This window comes from Bubalus kerabau, chromosome 7, assembly GCF_029407905.1.
Source record: "Bubalus kerabau isolate K-KA32 ecotype Philippines breed swamp buffalo chromosome 7, PCC_UOA_SB_1v2, whole genome shotgun sequence".
Taxonomy (NCBI): domain Eukaryota; kingdom Metazoa; phylum Chordata; class Mammalia; order Artiodactyla; family Bovidae; genus Bubalus; species Bubalus kerabau.
Window position 1 is genome coordinate 113011605 of NC_073630.1, and position 19417 is coordinate 113031021.

Sequence of the window (19417 nt, forward strand, 5' to 3'; positions counted from 1 at the left end):
ACAATGATAATTTGTTAGTGGAGGGATTTTAGCTTTTTCCTCCTTTTCTTTTTCATTATTATTCCTGGCTATTTTATTATCGCCAATTTAAGAAACAAGAGGTGGGGGAGTTGGGGGAAGAGAGAGGAGAAGAAAAGTAACTATTATCCAGATAAAAGATCTTAAGAATCAACTTGCCAAAATGAAGAATTTAGGCCATAATAGGATGGGGGTGCTGGAATGTTGAATGTGACAGACTTTCTATTCAAGGTAGAAAAAAAAAAAAAAAAAAACCAGACTGTATTCTAAGTTTTACTACAAATAACTGAATGGCTTAAGAGAAGAGCATTTAAAGTGGGGTTTTACTAATTAAGACATACCTCACTTGTTTTGAGTGTTTCTCTGGAATCTTCTTCAGATTGCTGTTTCTTTTTAGAATTCTCATCAATGTTCCTAGGTGGGGCAAAATTTGAAATAAGAACTTTGGACCAAAAAATGTGATTTAAATTTCTCAGGAAGATTTTTTAAAAAGCTTAGCTTTTCTTCACTATAAAACACTTAATTTGTACCTAGAGACTTGTGCACTTCAAATTAAATCCTATTCTTGGTTGACAGTGAAGAGCTAAATCCCAAATGTGAAGTGGACCATTCTTGGTCCTAGAGGAAAGTATTCTTGAAACAAAAATTTGTGATTTGTCGCTTGAAGAAGAATATGACATGGACTACAATTTCATTTTGAAAGTCTTATCTTCTGAATAAACAGAGTCGTTCTATTTATTCAGATCGAGAAGGCTGAAGTCTGTAAGAAAAATGAGAGCCTCCTTCTCTCACTGAGTTCTGCATATTGACTCCGCTAAAATCACTGACTTAGTTACCTTCCAGTCTAAGATAAACTTACAGAATTGCATGTTGCTGGTACAGCAATGCTATAGCCCACGCCTACACAGCCACCCTCAGTCTCTTCAGCTTTGTACTTCTTACAGAATTAACCATGATCATGAGGTGCTAAAAACAATGTTTGGCTTGGAATGCTGGTTTACGGGGAGAAGCACGATACTAGTGAAGTGTGTGCAAAGCCTAGAGAATGGAGGCAGCGCCGTCAGTAAGAGGTAACTGAATGTCCAGAAGGCGAATGGCTCCTGAGTGCTTCCAGAGGGTCTACACACTCTCTGAGACTCTATGGACACTGTGTGCTTATGCACTTGCATTGCTCTGGGCAAAGAGTCCAATGGTTCCATGAGATTATCAAATAAAGTCTGCTCCCACCCCCACAAAAGAAAAAGAGTAGTACACACTGTTTTGAAATATCATAGATATTAATATAATGAATTATGATACTGAAAAGAAAACCCTATTCCATGATATTTCATAAACATGGAATAATATACACACTCAAGGTCTGACTCTTTGCTGTCATTTTCAATGCCTCTCTTCTGAAAGCTTGTAGAGAGAATATTATAATGTGAATGTGGCCAAATAAATACGTACCTGGAGTCCTTTTTCCTCTTTTTGCTTAAGGCTACCTTTTTCTCTAAAACTTTCCGTTCTTTAAGGACTTCTTTAATTCGGGGGGCTTTGGGTTCCAAATCTTTTGTTGATGATTCTTCTAAGTCCACACTACTTTTGCCTGGGGAAGAAGCAATCAACAAACTATGTTTCAGAACACAGTTTTATAAACAGTGTAATCTTTATTCTTCATTAAGATTTTCTAATCACTGTAAAAATAAAAAATGGCTTCAATATCTCTAAGTTGTATTGGAATAAAAATATTTTATGTAGATGGGGAAGTCTTATGTTTTTTAAGTGCTCATATATGTACATGTGTGTATTTTACATCAAACAAGATCAGTGTCCAGAGGAAGTTCAATTCTGTCCAATGAAATATTCCAGATAAATGACATTTTAGTTAACATAAAGTATAGATGAATTCCATTAATATCACTGCAAGGCTTGAGGACTCACAGGTTAACAATAAATTTTTCAGTGATAATTCATTCCATAATCACTGGAAAATAAACTGCTATGATGTGAGTTGTATAATCTGGTATGTGATAGAATGTTTAACTTAGATATAGAAATATAATAAACAAGTGACTAAATACATCAGATTAAAAAGGAAATCTTAAACATCTTAAAATACATAGTTTTAAAAATCTAAGATACAATTTTTATCACTTTATTTTATAATCATACCTCATAAGCTATCTTAATAGCCAATGGGATAAGTACATAGTTTAAAATATTAAAAGTTAAGATCTCTTATACCTTGACTCTTAGCTTTTGAATACTTTGTCTTTTCTGCTTTCTGTTTTCGTTTTTCTTCAAGTTTTTCTCTATTAATTTGCCTTCTTAAAAGTCTCTCTTCTTTTTCTTTAGCCTAAAACCACAAAATATTCATAATTATGCTGACAGATTCTCAAGTAAGAGCAAAAACACCCTGAAAAAAAATATGCTTGCCCTTCAGATGTTCTTACAAATTAATGGGCTCTGTAAAAGTGCATACATACCACTATAAACACATCTATGTGTGCGCATGGGTTTCAAAAGAGACAGAAGGCGACATTTTTCCCTTACTAACTTTCAGAATGTCATCAATTTAAAGGTATCATTTGGGGAAATGGTGGTTTAATAAACTGCTATTCCAATTAAAAGGCTACCTATAAAAATGTCTATGAGCATCACGTGTAGAGGTAGGTCTTCATAATTATCTGATTTTCTCAAAGAAAGCTGAAATGCAGATTCCAGTGACAGGGTGGTCCTATAATAAATGTTACTCGCTGGCTATACTCTCAGGACCCAGGGTTTGGATGTGGGACTTCCTGTAGTTATATTTTAAACCAGGGAGGATCCAGTCATTGTGTTACTCTACCATCTCTTTCCTGCCCAGAACTCAAAGCCTCAAAGTGTCAAATACCCTAAGCATGAGCTTAACTCCTGATCAACTAACCTCTTAAGAGAGAAGCTACCATTAACATTTTGGTGCGCTTCCTTCAAATCATTTTTTATGGAGTAGTATTTCCTTATTCTTTGATGCACAACTTTTCATATTTTAATGTTTCTGAAATTGTAAGCCAACTTATTAAAACTGATGTATACATACAATGAGGTAGCAGTTTCTCTAAAAAGCTGTTAATAATTCAGTGGTACATCTTAGAAGTACTATCAAATGAAGGAAATATGTGGACGACTGTGCTTTCCTCTTAATAATATGTTAACGGCTGATGCCATCTCTCCTTATGGCTGGATCCATACTCGGGTCAAACATTTCCATACTATGAAACACCGAGGGTGTTACCAGTTTTTCACCAATCATGATGATATGAACAGCTCCATCACGTTTTTACCTATTCTGCCTAAATGACAAGGTTCCTGAAGGTGGAACCTATAAGTCACCGTTTCAAATGCTCACCAGTAGCCTGTGAACAGACTAGTCAAGTATGCCAACCTGATTTAATAGGTTAACATAACAAGAGCTCAAATCTGACTTACGATAGACTGCCGCCGCTGTTCCACAGTAAGTTCGTCATCAGAGTCACTATAATACTTTGAGTAAAGATATGGTTTGTGAACATAAGCATGCCGCACATTTTTTGCTTTTCCTTCACTGGGATCATTGGTTTGAGTTTTTGTTTTGTTTTGCTTGTTCTTCTCTTCATCTGGAAGAAAGTCAGTAGAAAGAAGAGCATTTCTGCCAATCAGCAAGTAACATCAACATCAAGTGGCAAAAGCTGTATCAAAGTAGTTTAAGGGTATTTGTAGGTCCAACAGGAGAAATATCAGTTTTGAAAATTCAGAAAATTTTAAAGGCTATCATTCATATCTTTATTTATTTAAATTTTTTTTTTGTTTGCTTCTTTGGCCGTGCCACATGGCATGCAGAATTTCTCAGGGCAGGGATCAAACTCATGCCCCCTGAACAGGAAGGGCAGAGTCTTAACCAATGGACCACCAGGGACATCCTCCTGATTCACATACTGTTTCTTTCTTACAGCTTCTCACATATCAAAAAGAAAAATTAGACCCTAAGAGTTATTTATGTTTCCTGGACAAATAGTTAATCCTCATTTGTATATCAACAGACTTGGCATGAATACTTTACCAGTATTAAGCTGAACAAATTCCCTTCAAGCCATACTTTAAACTTGAAATTTTAATGACCATTTATGATCTTTCTTTTATGGAAGGGGCAAGAACCAATAACTGGACCTACAGCAAGTATATACCAAAACCCCTCTACCCTAGGAAGGAAGAAAAGTTCCCCATGCACAGCAAGAAGCAATGAAGTGGTACTAAGTATTGCTTTGTACTCTCAAAAGAGCAGTTTTCTTACTTTTGGATCCCATACACAGAAAATCTAGCCCTGTCCAGGAAAAACCTTGAAAAGACCCAATAAAGCATCTAGAAATAAGATTTCCATTTGGTCAGAAAAAGTGGAATGTTCACAGGATAAGAGCATTCTTCTTCCATCGGTACTCAGAAATGACCTCATGAGGATAATTATGAAGAGTGAGAAGTGCTGCCCTTGCATTTTGGAGGCTGCTAATTCAGTTTTTTAAATGGATACTAAGAAAATAATGAAAAATGGGAGCAATTGAAAAATATTAATACATCTACAGCATTAAAACTTTCTACTTTTTTCTTGCCTATGATTTTCTCTACAGATATTCTAATTCAAGTATGTGTTAAGTTGCTTCAGTTGTGTCTGACTCTGTGCAACCCCATGGACTGTAGCCCACCAGGCTCCTCTGTCCATGGGATTCTCCAGGCAAGAATACTGGAGTGGGTTACTGTGCCCTCCTCCAGGGGATCTTCCTGATCCAAGGATTGAACCCATGTCTCTTACGTCTCCTGCATTGGCAGGTGGGTTCAATCCAAGAGTCAGTGGCAAATTTACCAGATGCTATCTGCAGGCAATTGCAAATAATGTTCAACATTTTTGGCTTTTCAAAAAATCATAAACAAATATTTAATCACATGTTAAAGAGCAACGTAAGGTATTAGTTAGAAGCCCGGACTGGGTTTGAAATGGTGCTGTGCTCACTAGCTACGTGACTCCTGGTGACAGACTATATAGCCTATTGCCTCTTCCCTTGGCTGATTTTAATGTGTCCCTTAGCTGAAAGAAACCATAACCATGAGTTTAATAGCTTTCAATGAGTCCTTCTAGTGAATTACCAAACCTGAGAGTGGTCTTGGGGATCTTGAATTTGCAATTGGTCTCAGACGTGAGGGCAGTCTTGTGGACTGTCCCTCCAAACACTACCAAAACATGGCATGTTCAAACCCAATCTCATCCAACTCTGCTAACAATCCTAGGGAGTGGAGGTAAGAGATGGAGAACCTAGGCCTGTTGAGGTTTAGTAACTTACCAAGCTCACTCAGATAGACAGTCTTGGAGCTGGGACTCAGAAACAAATCTTCCAACTACGAGTCCCAAGCTCCTGCCACGGCGCCACACTGTCTTTCACGACACAGCCATCTGAACATACAAACACTGCTCACCAGGAAGCTTCCCAGAGGCTTTACTAAGTAAAATGCTTTACCATCTGATGTAATCTCTCCTTCTTCCATGCTCTCAGACATCACAGCCTCCTCCTCAGTGTCTTCTTCAAAAGATGAAAGGTCACTGGTGTGGACGGAGCTAACTGTGATGTCTGTAAGTCCATCCACATCAGAATCTATCATAGAGATATCTACAAGAAAATGAAACATAGAAAACAAATCGTCTTGTGGTAAGAACAAAAACAGCACCCAATTCCTAAATTACATTAACATTTTTCTGCTTTAACTGCTCAAAGAACTTCAACTTCAGAAATAATCTCTCACCATTAGTAACCAATATCAAATAAGGCAGAGCTGTTTTCAGAAAACAGAAAGGCAAGGTTAGCTTATAAAATGAATAAAACTGATAATTCATGATGTGAATGATATACAAAAAGCAAATATTATGTAACTGAATTATTCACTAGTATTTTAAAGATTAGGATATACAACAATTAATTGGCTTGGAATAATGTATGTGAATAAATTATGAGTTAAATTATAAGGCTTAGAGTGTCTCTGTTCATTTGCATTGTCAATTGGCACATGAGAATGAAAGGAAATATACAAATGCTTAATGCTCATCTTTTAGCAAAGAGAATATGAGTTTTTAGGATTTTAAAACACAAGTAGCAAATATAGTTATAAAACTTTGAAGGCAAGTGTGATGTGCCCTCAAGGACACTCTGTTTTTTAAACTGTTGTAGACTTTTCCAAGTTTTTACCTTCTTTTGTTCCTTCACTGGTTTTAGCTTTACTATTGGTTTTTTCCGAAGGAAGTTTTGAACATTCTACTTCTTTATCCTTTGCTTGTTTTTCATCTTTTACTCTTTGCACATCTTCACTCCTTTTTGAGTGATCAGTTTTCTTTTCAGTCTTTTCCTTCTTCTCTTTCTTTCTTTCTGTCTTCTCATTGCTGTCTGGCTTCTTTTCACCTTTATCTGCTGATTTGCTTTTTTGGTCACTGCTTTCTTGTTGAGTATCCTTATTTAGCAGAACTGAACTAGTACTTTCTCTTGTGTGATTCTTCATTTCTTCAGCTGGACAAGGGGGATCACTAAGTTCTTCAGAGCGAGGGGCAGCTTCCTGCCCTTCCCCTGCAGAGTCGGGTGTAGATTTTTCTTTATCAGCTGTGTCCTCTGAAGTCCTCTCTTTCTCAGCACTCGTGTCAGTGCTTGTCTGAGACGGGGTTTTTTTGGACATTCTCTCACTGGTCTTGGCATTCGACATCTCTGTTGAAGCCCTGGCAGCACTAGCTTCTTGGTTGAGAGAAGTGATGGTTTCCAAGATGGACATGGCATCACTGGCCACGTTTGCACTGGGCCCGGGGGCAGGGACACCTTGGAGGGAAAGACATGTTTTAGAATAAATTTGTGCAGAAGGTAAAGCCCTCTGCAGACTCAAGGCCGCCTGCCACGGTCAGTTTTGTGTGACACACGCACATACACTTTTAGTCTTTCAGGCACTGGTGCTGAGACTCAACACACTCCAAATTCTCTACCGCTGTAATACGGACTCGTAGGCACTGTGCAAACGTGAGAACAGTCTAGTTCCCAGAAAAAGAGTATGTTCTCTAATTATTGTAATTATTGCCTCTACTGAAACACACACACACCCATCCACTACATGATTAAAGTAACTATTATTAAAAAAAAAAAAACTGTTACGCCAGTTCAAGAATCTGGGTGATAATTAAAATAACTACAATTTCATGAGAGTGGCCAAAAAGACAAACATTTTAATGAACTAAATACCCCTAACTTGGTAATCAGCGTAAGAAGAAAAGCAATGGAACTGACCAAGAATGAAAGCAAAGCACCTTGTGTGATGGTGGAAGAGTCTGGCTTCTCATCCTCGGGGGCTGTGCTGCCACTCGTGTCCTCCTTATGATTGAGCGTGGCCAGAAACTCGTGCACAGCTTTCTCCACCTGAGGTCTGAACGTGTGGTTGATCTTTGGATCCACAACCTGAGAAATAATTCGGTCAATACCAGACTCCAACATTCCTGATCTGAAACACAGGATAATTTACAGAAAGGTGAAAAACAAAACCAAAAAATAATGTAGTATTAAACACACTCCTTTTAAGTAAAGCTGTATCAATTACATATATGTTCTTAAACTGCCTCCTCTCCATTCTCCTTGGGTTACAAGAAAAATACACAATAGAAAATAAGTTTCACACTACAGTAGAATTTAACAAAGGATACTGCAAAAAAAATTACATAAAATATGTCACATCTCCAGTGTCACCAGTGGAAATACTGAAGCAGACAGAACAACAGCAAAACAAAACACCTTTAGAACTAGACAGAGCACGTTATCTAAAGGCCAGGCTTGTAGGTGACGCTTATCTTACCTCAATCCTGCCCATGGTAGACAGGAATAAATGACCACTAAAGCTGAATTCTGGGTATGAAATAAACCTATTGATTCTACAAGTTTTTTTTTTAAACAGAAAGCTGTCTCTTATGAGTATTAGTGAGCCCACGAAAACTGAGGAGTGCACACAAAGCGCAATTTCCCCAAACTTAGGAAAAAGAGAAAAAAGGAAAACTTACGAAGAATAAAAACAAAGCTTAAAACTTTTGGCCGTCTTATTATCTTCTTGCTTTAAAGACTAAATGATTTATTCATTCAACAATCACGTTGCAAGTGTCTTATACACAACAGGCACCACACTAGCTACTGAGCCACTGCGAATCACACCTGGTCTCTGTTCTGGTGGGGGCGAGAGGCACAAAATACGATGCGACAGCCGCTAGGACACACAATGCACTTTGAGAAAAGAACATTATCATTATTAGCCATCCCTGAGATGATTTGCGAATGCTTTACAAAGGAGAAGACATTTAACCTGAGTCCTGATTTCCAGAGAAGAGAAGGGAAAGCGTTCAAAGTGTTCAAAGAAATATCACATGTAAGAGACAGAGGAGCAAAGAGCCAACAAAGCCTGAAACACGAAGAAAACCACAGAGGCCTCTGAACAAAATAGGAGGACATGCATTTATTTGAAGAATCGCACTTCAACCTTCTTTCTTTCTAACAGAGAACCTGAGCAGTCACAGTTCCCTGGACAGTGTTGGGAGAGCAGTTTGAGGCCTCCGGCTGTCCCTGCACAGGGCTGAGGTGTCTCTCTTTACGCCCTGCAGGGCTATGTCTGAGTGCCGTGCTGTCTGGAGTGGAGGATGGATGCGATTTGCCTTTCCCGAGGCACCTCGCAGCCCTGGGATACTACAATTCCATTTATGTGGGCCATAGAGAAAAATGAGACACCACTGCACAAAGTAGGTAACCTGCTTTCTAAAGTTCTAAGATTGTTAAAAAAAAAAAAAAAAGCTAATCCTCTGAACACTGTTACATCTTAGAGGTGTCTTAAAAATGTAGCAGGTGGAAAAGAAGTGAGGACAAGTAATCTGAAAAATGTTCTAAGGCGCAAGCACAATGGCACAAAATAAAATACACCCTTCAAGTGATTGCTTCAGTCTCTTTCCCTGATGCCTACATTCTGGGCCTCTGTGTACTTATGTCCGCGCTCACTCAGAGGTCCACTCTGATCTCAGAAACGGAGGCCCACACTAACAACCACACTGCTCCTCGTGGGTTCATTTCAGTGACGTGTGGGTGCAGCCGGGGGCTGCCTCACAAGAGGAGGGGAGAAGTCATAGCTCCAGGTTCAAGGGCAAAGCCAAAATGCCAGCAGCTGGCACTGTCTTGGTTAAAGCTACTTTCTTGTCTTCCTTTAAACACTGTACAGTTCAGGTCATCACTTCTGAGCTCCCTTGCATTTTAAGGTTCTGTTGTACAATGAATGCATAAATAGAGTAAAACTTTTTTTAAACTATTGAGCTGGCAGATTGGTTACTGAACCATGCAAAATTGCAGATATTAAACTATCTTGTCTTATGAAAATGGCAACTGTAAACAGTTCAATCTGAGTCAATTGAGTACTTCTCAAAATATATGCTAAAAAAACGATCAAATTGTATTTACAGGTGCAAATGCGTTCCTATACCATTAGTAGCTGTTGTTGTTTAGTCGTTAAATCTCGTCTGACTCTGTTGCAATCCCATGAACTGTAGATGCCAGGCTCCTCCGTCCATGGGATTTCCTGGGCAGAATACTGAAGTGGGTTGCCATTTCCTTCTCAAGGGGATCTTCCTGACCCAGGGATCAAACCCACATCTCCTGCACTGGCAGGCGGATTCTTACACACTGAGCCACCAGGGAGGCCCTATACCATTACTTAGACACAACTAAAAGTTACTCTTTCTTTGGAGTAACTTAAAAATGTTATTTAAGAGACATAAGTTTACTAATTTAATTTAAATGAAAGAACAGTTCAATTAAAAATAAGTAAAGTAGCTAGAAGAAAATGTACAGATGTCCCAGTAAGAGCAATGCCTAAACAACCCAAGAGATGACAATTCGCCCGCTCTAGTCCATAGAGGAGGGTCCTTGTCACCCACAGGCAGACGGCTCTAGTGTTAACTGCTGGCAGTCACAAGCACCCCCTACTGCAGTGTCCAGCAATCCCTCACCAAACAAGGTTCTGTGAAAACGTCATATGTTGGTACAACAATTTTAAGCGCTTGATTTTACATGGGCAAGATTGAGTTTAGCTCCCTTTAAAGAACAGAACAAATGACTGCTTCCCGGCTGTAAAGGTTTTGCCTGCTAAGGAGTCAATTTCAAGAAATGTGCCTTCCATTTAGTCTCTTAACATATGAAGAAAAAGACAAAAAGAATCTAAGACCCTCCCCTTTCCAAATACACTTTTAAAACAATGTTATTCTTTGTGAAAAAGGAGGCAGCTATGCACACTGTTGCGGGCTGCTGCTCTGTAACTGTGGGTAATGTCTGTAAGCCTCCTGCCCCCACCCCCCAACCCGGCCTACCCTTGGCCCCCGACCAACCCCTAACCTCCGACTTGACCCCTAGCGCCCTACCCCCTATTTTGGTTACTGTTCTCCTGAAGGTCTGGAAATGAGGAAGCCCTTAGGCTTGCTGCCCAACAGGAAAGGCCTTGACTTCTCCCCAGAAGCTATCAGATGCAGCCCTCTAATGGCATCTTGTGATCTCACCTGGACTCTTTCACAGGTTCCTGAATATCTTTTAAAATGTAGACAACAAACCTACTGTCAAATTTCCCTCTTCCCTTCTCTTATTTACTAGGACACGCAGTCTGAGCCCCAGGTTCCTGGTTTCTAGGATTACCTGTGGCTAAATGGGTCTTTGAATCAGAGTGTAAAGTTTTATTTGTGGGGCTTCCTGTGGGTGAACTATCAAGGGAGCAACACACTAGGTAGGTCTGCAAGGTTCCTGAGGGACAAGAGGGAACTGAGGGGCAACAGCTATAAACTGTGCTTCCTGGAGGCCCAGACGGTAAAGATCCGCCTGCAATGCAGGAGATCTGGGTTCCATCCCTGGGTTGGGAAGATCCCCTGGAGGAGGGCGTGGCAACCCACTCCAGCATTCTTGCCTAGAGAATTCCCATGGACAGAGGAGCCTGGCGGGCTACAGTCCATGAGATCGCAAAGAGTCAGACACGACTGAGGGACTTAGCACACAGCACACAGCTATAAATCAGGTTTGTTTAACTTTAAAAAGCCACATTTCGTCCCAGTAGATGAACTTGGCATAAATATTTGTCAAGGCAGGAAGAATAAAGCATTTTAAAAATAATGCAGTCAGCTTTTCTGGGGTGTGAGGCAGGGAGAGAGGGTTCAAGTCTTCTAATCCTGGGGAATACTTATATTCATGAACAATATTGTAAATCTGCTCTTTGGGGGAACAAATATGATCTTTTTAGGGCCATCTAAACATTCCGGCTTTTCTCACTCTCTTCGTGTTTGCCAAGAAAAGGACTCTGACAGGCCCAAATGCACCACCACTCCCTTTCTGTTATATCGTCACTAAAACCCACAAGCAAAATCACATGAAAATTAAAAACAAAAACAAAACAAACACAAACCAGGAGAGTCCCTGGTGGTCCAGGGGTTAGGACGCAGCACTTTCACTGCTAGGGCCAGGCTCAATTGCTGACAAGGGAACTAAGACCTGACAGCCACACTCAGCCAGGAAAAAGAAAAGGAAAAAAGCAAGCAGTTGTATCAGAACATAGAAGACATGGTCTCAAATCAGGAGAAAATGCTTCAATTTCAGTCATCTTTAATGTCTTTATTTGTAAACCAGGAATAATAAAGCCTACTCTTTCAGGGCCAAAAAGTAACTGTAAACGTAACTGTATGGGACACACTAACCAATCTGGATTTGCCATCTATTCACAGCAGATCTAGAGGGCTTGTTTTTTGAAGTCACATAGTCATTCCTTTCACTCCAGTGTTCTTGCCTGGAGAATCCCAGGGACAGAGGAGCCTAGTGGGCTACTGTCTATGGGGTCGCACAGAGTCAGACACGACTGAATCGACTTAGCAGCAGCAGCAGTCATTCCTTCAATATTTCCAAAGGTCTATGGGAGCAATCAGACTGTCAAATTTATGAGGGAAATGTGAAGCGATTTAGAGTCTACTCTAAAATTAAAATTACACTGTATCATTGTATGAAGTAGCCACACCAGACCTGACAAAATCATCACAAGGTGAACAAACTTCTACAAATGTCTCTGCTTTCAGGCAAGGCACACTGTGACATTCTCAAACCTTCCTAGGAACTCTGCAATTCTGAGACTTACTTGAGCACTTGCTGTCGAATATTGTTTCTAAGCTGGTTCTTGTTGAGGTGGGGACTCCATGTATGAGTTGCTAAGTGGTTTGCAACAAAGTTGTCAACACGCTGTCTCAGATTCTGATAGGCAGGCTAGAGAGAAAGAAAGAGATATCAATGTTAAAAACCTCACTGCTACACAATATCAACACTAATATCCATAGTCTCAGGAATCCTTGTATCTTTAGCAGTGTTAGTATTTCTTAGGGCATCATCAATATGGCAACAAAGTTTCATAGTTTGACAACCTTGTATTATCCTCCTGCTTCAGGATAATACAAGACTCATTCAAATACCATTTATCTAAAACAAAATGTTTATAGATGAATACAAAGACAGATATACCTAATTATAGACAAGGGACTAGAACATAAGATACCAAGAAGTGTTACTTTTAGATGATTTGGAGGGAAGAAATGGAGAAGAGCAGACAGGAAATGAGCCTTCATTGAGAATGCTGCTGCTAAGTCACGTCAGTCATGTCCGACTCTGTGCAACCCCATAGACGGCAGCCCACGAGGCTCTGACGTCCCTGGGATTCTCCAGGTAAGAACACTGGAGTGGGTTGCCATTTCCTTGTCCAATGCATGAAAGTGAAAAGTGAAAGTGAAGTCGCTCAGTCGTGTCCGACTCTTAGCGACCCCATGGACTGCAGCCTACCAGGCTCCTCCGTCCATGGGATTTTCCAGGCAAGAGTACTGGAGTGGGTTGCCATTGCCTAGGGCATCCCAGTTAGACCTTCAAAGTTTCACAACACAGCTGGGACGAGGAAAGGTGGGCCGCACAGGTACAGCCAGCAATTTAAGAGTAGGTGGATGAGAAAACGCGGAGTCAGGAGCATTGGGGAGTCCCCATGCCATTAAATCCAATTTTGTTGGAGGAGAGAAAACAAAAACAGAGAGATGAGATTGGAAACATAATGTGGAACCAGGATTTGGAAGAATTTGGGGACCCATATACGATGCCTGGAATTATGGGAGAGAGAATGTGAACCCACAGCACATATGAGCAGCGTGATATGTGAAGCTGATCCGATATTCCTATGGTGAGAGAGTAAGAAAGAAAAGAAAGTGAAGTCGCTCAGTTGTTATCCGACTCTTTGTGACCCATGGATGTAGCCTATCAGGCTCCTCAGTCCATAGAATTTTCCAGGCAAGAGTACAGGAGTGGGTTGCCATTTCCTTCTCCACAGGATGTTCCCAACCCAGAGATCGAACCCGGGTCTCCCGCATTGCGGGCAGACGCTTTACTGTCTGAACCACCAGGGAAGTCTGAGAGAGTAAACAGACTCAAAATATTCGCAGGAAAGCATGCAATAACTAGAAGAATGAAAATCTGTAGTGGAGTGGCAAAAATGGGCTGAAAGGCATGGATCCAAGAGAAATTAGGAAGGGACAACTGCTGGAACCAGGTGTTACATTAAATATAAGGCACTGGTTCCTAACTGGAAGCCATTTTGCTCCCCCTACTCCGGGCCCACCCAGGTAACCTCTGGCAATGCCCGGAGACATCTGATTGTCACTGTTGAGGGGAGTTGCTAGTGGCATCCTACCAGGTACAGGACAGTCCCCCCCAACAAGGGACTATCCATCCCAAAATGTCAGCTGTGCTAAAGCTGAGCACTACTGATACACAGGAAGCAGGAGAGAGGACCCACGTTAACAGGCCACTTCTATGCTGCCTGGAAGGACTGTCTGACTGCATGCTTCCTTCCTACAAGCTGTCCCCACCATGCATGCTCTTCACATCTTTTATGTGACTTTTAATGTAGATGAGTCTGAGTATTCCCGAATGATTTTAAGCAAAACTGTACAACCTCCGTTTCTGCTGTTTGCTCCCTTACCCCTCAAAGTTTATTCTCCAGTCACAAGTTCTCATGATTTTATTCGTGCACACCTACGACTCCTTCTCCCTGTCCATGTGGCAAACTTCTCGCCTTCAGAGCTCACCTAACCCCTAAAGTCATCCTGACACCCAAGGTAGGCTTGCACAGCCCTTCTCCAGTGTACCAACTGTCTCTGATACACACTATCATTCAAGTAATTCTTGTGTTGTATTGTATTTTTGGGGGGGGGGGCATATTTATTTCTTTACTGAAGTGTAAGCCTTCTCTTGCTCTTTTAGTCTTTGTTTTCACACACCTTTTCACACTGCTAGGCAGATAAGCAATTAAAAAGTAGTTATCAGATGAGATGACTGGGTAACTATCTAGGTAATGGAGATGAGAAAGATTTTATCCCTCTGTGACACCCCTTCACCCCTTCTGATTACCAGAATTTTGCTAATACCTACGTTCTATCCTCTATTCTATCCTCTATTCTATACCTATATTTAGTTGGGAATGATTGAAGGCAAAAGGAGAAGGGGGTGGCAGAGGATGAGATAGTTAGATAGCATCACCGACTCAATGGACATGAATTTGAGCAAACTCCGGGAGATAGCAGAGGACAGGGAAGCCTGGTGAGCTGCAATCCATGGGGTCGCAAAGAGTTGGACACAACTTAAGTGACTGAACAACAAATATTCCATCCGACCAAAACGTCTCATGATCATTTCTCATGTTCCTCTCCATTTATCCAAAATTCGTATGAACAAAACTAATTTTCTCCCCAATGATTGTAAAACATAATTATTTTTCCCAATATTCCCAAACCTCAGAAACATTAGGCTCAAATGTCACAATGTATTTAGCACTCTGCTGCTGCTGCTGCTAAGTCACTTCAGTCGTGTCTGACTCTGTGCGACCCCAGAGACGACAGCCCACCAAGGCTTCCCCATCCCTGGGATTTAGCACTCTAAGTGAAGTGAAGTCGTTCGGTCGTGTCCGACTCTTAGCGACCCCATGGACTGCAGCCCACCAGGCTCCCCTGTCCCTGGGATTCTCCAGGCAAGAACACTGGAGTAGGTTGCCATTTCCTTGTCCAATGCATGAAAGTGAAAAGTGAAAGTGAAGTCGCTCAGTCATGTCTGACTCTTAGCAACCCCATGGACTGCAGCCTACCAGGCTCCTCCGTCCATGGGATTTTCCAGGCAAGAGGACTGGAGTGGGGTGCCATTGCCTTCTCCGTTAGCACTCTACTTGCCCATAAAACAACCTTCAATTTGAACTATAAAAGTTAAATCCCTTGGTTTCTAAGTTCTCGTTTAGGTAAAAAAGCCTAGTGACTGTGATAATATTTTGGGCTCCATTACTGTTCTGGGAAGAGCTATCTCCTTTTCAAAGTGCTCCTGGCCAAAAGCCTTCACATCTCTTTTCCACCCCTCACCCGAACCAGCAGGAAATCCCACCGGCATTAGCCTCAGAATGCAGCCAGAACCTGAGCACCTCCCATCCCCTCCACTGCTACCACTCCTGTCCGGAGCATTCTCCTCTCCTGCCTAGATTACAGTTGCAGACTGGCCTGCATCTAGTCTCCCCTTGCTGTCTGAAGTCTGTTTTCCACAGTGCAGCGAGCGCCAATCTTCTAAAGTTAAGGGGACCATGTTGTTTACTGTCCAAACCACATCACAATGAAGTAAGGGGGGACTGTGAATGACTCCACGAGGTCAAGCCGTCTGAGATGGAAGCAGATCGCATCCCTCTTCTGCTCTAACACCTGCCAGTGGCTTCTCAGCTCCAGTGAGCGCCAAACTCACCAGGGCTCCGGCAGCTCTGTAAAGGGAGGGTGGCGGGGGGCTCCTACCTCAGCTCCTAGCCCTTTCTCCCTCAGCAGGTTCTGCCTTAGGCCTTCAGCACTTGCTGTGCTCCCCAGTTGGCATGCTCAGCCCCCCACAGCTGGAGAGCTCCTTCAGCGATGGCTCAAATGTCATCTCATTCAATCTTCCCTGAATAACTTACGCAAAACACACCACCAACCCTTTCCACCTTCATCCTGCTTTCTCTCTCCCACAGAACCTCTCACGAGTGAGATCTACTTTCTCTGATGGGCTTCAAGCTTCACATCAGCAGGGACTTTCTGTTTACTGCTGTGTCCCTGGTACCTAAAACAATGCCTGGTGTATAATAAGTATTTGCTGGGTGAATACACTTACATTATTTCTGTCTCTGATTTTTCTTTTAAATCTGAAAAGAAACAGAGAATAATTATGGTGACCAAGAGCCATTTCCAGCCGAGGAAGTATCCAAAAATTGGCCTTTATGGCCTGGAGTGAAAGGGGCCGCATTCACTTGGTCAGGGAGCACCCTGCCGAGTCCCTAGAGGAGCCCCAGCATTAGCTGGGTCTTGGGCTGCAAGTTCATGTGAACCTGTGTACTTGTCCTAGTTATCATTAGATTGTCAAACCAACGGTGCTTCCTTCTTTCTCCCCAAGAAATCTTTTAGGACTCTACTTTGAGAGGCTCTGGCAGGAACATTACAGGCACAACAACAATATTCAGAGGGAATGTGGATGCAGAAAAAGTTGAGCCTTAAATACTATAGCTCCCCACCCCCAACTGCTGGTGTATTTGAATTTTCATCTGCATACACAATGATGACACATGGATTTGTAGGTTTCTAAGGACAGCAAAGTGAAATCTCTACTTGCCAAATTAAAAAAAAAAAAACAAAAACAGCTTTACTTTTTGATAGTTGGGTAACATTTACTTCCCCATGTCCTGTGGAAAAAAAAAGTATGGAAGAAAGGGAGAGAGGGAGGAAGAAAGTCAACTGGCATCATTTTCAAACAGGCTTGTGCATATTCCCTAAAATGAAGTGAGCAAACTACATACTACCTACATAAATAAATATTCCCAAGAAAACTGAATTTCATGTGGTTCAGAAACTCCAACACCCCCAAAAGGCACATTCTATTTCTGGTCTACAAGGTGGGCCAGAGTTCTTAAAAGGGAAGATGTCCCCAGACTGTCAGAAAGGTTTCCCCAGAGACGACAAGGGAATGGTGTGTGCTTCACCTCAAAGCCCTTTCCTCAAAGAAACAAGCTTCTTTAGAAGAGCTGAACATGCTATGTGAAAACCCTGACCCCACTGAAACTCTGAACCAATGAACCAAACCAGATCTCAGTTAAAAAAAAAGTTTTCCCCCAACTGTTTCCAACCAAAGCTTCCTGCTTCACTTGCTTCTAGACCTACTGGGTTTCCATCCATCTACTAAATGCACCTTCCTGTTTTCTCTACTCTGCCTTTGCAGAACCACCCAAGTTGACCCGCTCCTGCTAACCCCTCTTCACTTTGACACTTGGTACATACTCCCTTTCCCTTCCCAGCCCCGCTCTTTTTGTACAGGGAACCTTTCCCCATAAACCCCTTACTCTCCCAACTCACTCTTCTGTCCTGTCCTTCTTCCACTTCAGTACCTGCCGTCACCTCGCCTCCGTCTTTTCCTCAGTTTCCTCTACCTCTCCCCTTTCACCCCTCCTCCGTTCTCACTTTAGAGACATGACTTGGCCTGAGCGATTAAATCAGAGTCCCTGGGGAAAACAAAAGCCCCATCTCCGTACCTCACCTTTCCATCGACCAGCTCTACGCCCCTCACCAAGTCCAGCATTGCAACACTGCAAACAATTCGATTCATTACCACTTAGTCCTTTCTCCGAAGGACAAAGACCTGACCCTTACCAGCAATCTTCAAGAGAGACGGCAAAAATAACTTGGGACACAAAGTAAACCGGGGGGCGGAGGTGGGGGGCGGTGAGTGGAAATCATAGGTGAAAGCGCCGTTAGCCTTAGTACAGACGAGTCTCCAAAAGAACAGTAACTCGGTGTGGCTCACCCCTATATTCCCAGCACCTAAGCAGTACCTGGAACGTAGGAGATGCTTGACGCTAGTCTGTTAAACCAACGAAAGGCTGAGCGAATGAATGAACACAGCGAGCCACGAACAGCGCTGGGCAAGAAGCGTCCCCTCAGAGAGGAAGCGGCTGCGCAGGAACTCCGGGGTGGGGAGGTGGAGCGCTCCAGAGCGGCCCCGGGGCTAGGGACGCCGAGGCAGCCGCCGGCCCACCGACCGATGGCGGGCCACCGATGGCCTGCCCAGCAAGGCGGCGGCCCGCGGGGTCGTCCCCGGTCCCCGCCCGCCCGCAGCTCCCCCGCACGCCCCGCACCTTGGTGTCCACGTCGGCCAAGCAGTCCCTGCGGAACTGGTCGAAGAGCCCCTGGCTCTTGAGATGGTTCACGATCATGGCCACGAGCTGCGGGTCCCCGGCGCCGGCGCCCGCTCCCCCGGCCCCGCCCGCGCCCGGGCCAGTCCCTGGGCCAGGCGGCGGCGGCGGCGGCTGCGGCTGCGGCGGGGGAGGCGGCGGCGCGGGAGGAGGTGGCTGTGGCTGCGGGTTGGTGGCCATGGCGGCCTGGGCCCGGAGAGGAGCGCGGTGAGCCCCGGGCGGGCTGCGCTCCTAGGAGGCGGCGGCTGCACGGGTCTCGCCGCCTGAGGGAAGCCAACGGGATGTTGTTACGGAACCAACGGATCCAGAGCGACCCCGGAAGTGAAAGGGAACTCCGGTGGGGGAGGAAGGAGGAAGGAGGAGGGGGGGGAAAAAAAAAAAAAAAAAAAAACCCAGAAGCTGTGACAATGGCAACAGAGGTGCCTCTACGGCGGCCGCGAGGGGCCAGTTCGGTCTTCGCGGGGCGCGGGCACCCTCGCGAGGCTGGGCTGCGTGGGAGGCGGCGGCCTGAAGCCAGGCTTCTCCGGCAGCGAGCAGCGGGCGGCCGCCTGGGGCCTAGGTCTGGAGTCCTGGGCGGTCGGGCGTTCGACTGGCGCAACGCCCCGGGGCCCGAGGGCCGACTGGGCGCCGGCACGCTGGGCCGGGCCTGCCGGGGCGGGGAAGCGAAACCTAGGACGGGTTCCAGTCGCGGTGGCTTTCAGGCCTGACGCTCTTGTTCCTGTTTCCCAGAGCGGTTGAGATCCGTAGACATTCGCGTGCAAACGCGTGGGTAGAACTGCTTACTCTTAACTCTCCCAGACCTCCTCGGTCTCAGCCTGTGACCTCCCAGCTGCCCACCCCATCCCTTTTTTCCCTGGAGCATCCTCCGTTGGGTCTGTGGCCAAGAAACCGATCCCTCCAGCGCCTCCCTGCTACGCGGGAAGACAGACCCCCCCCCGCCCCCGCCCCGGGTGTTACTTTTGATTAGTTTGATCATTTGGTAATGCTTATAAAGCACGCTCGCTAGGTGCCAGGCGTGGCATTTATTTTAGATGCGTGAATTCACCCAGTCTTCGAAACAGCGGTAAACTAG

At 43.7% G+C, this 19417-nt stretch overlaps 1 protein-coding gene across 5 annotated transcripts in view; it reads right to left on the reverse strand.

Moving 5' to 3' along the window:
* The window catches only part of BOD1L1 (biorientation of chromosomes in cell division 1 like 1), a 55603-nt gene extending 36954 nt beyond the window's left edge, over positions 1–18649 (reverse strand). For 3 of the 5 annotated variants that reach the window (XM_055589114.1, XM_055589113.1, XM_055589115.1), the window contains exons 1-9: positions 18289–18649; positions 12214–12338; positions 7340–7530; positions 6246–6860; positions 5523–5672; positions 3469–3635; positions 2245–2356; positions 1468–1606; positions 360–432 (exon numbers count right to left, since the gene is read on the reverse strand). In XM_055589114.1, coding sequence (XP_055445089.1) covers positions 360–432; positions 1468–1606; positions 2245–2356; positions 3469–3635; positions 5523–5672; positions 6246–6860; positions 7340–7530; positions 12214–12338; positions 18289–18525 — 1809 coding nt within the window. In that variant the 5' untranslated portion in view covers positions 18526–18649. Of the gene's footprint in view, positions 1–359; positions 433–1467; positions 1607–2244; positions 2357–3468; positions 3636–5522; positions 5673–6245; positions 6861–7339; positions 7531–12213; positions 12339–16277; positions 16309–17985; positions 18157–18288 lie in introns of those variants that run through there. The other 2 variants (XM_055589117.1, XM_055589118.1) reach the window with 2 other exon arrangements.
* Between the last annotated feature and the right edge of the window lie 768 nt (positions 18650–19417).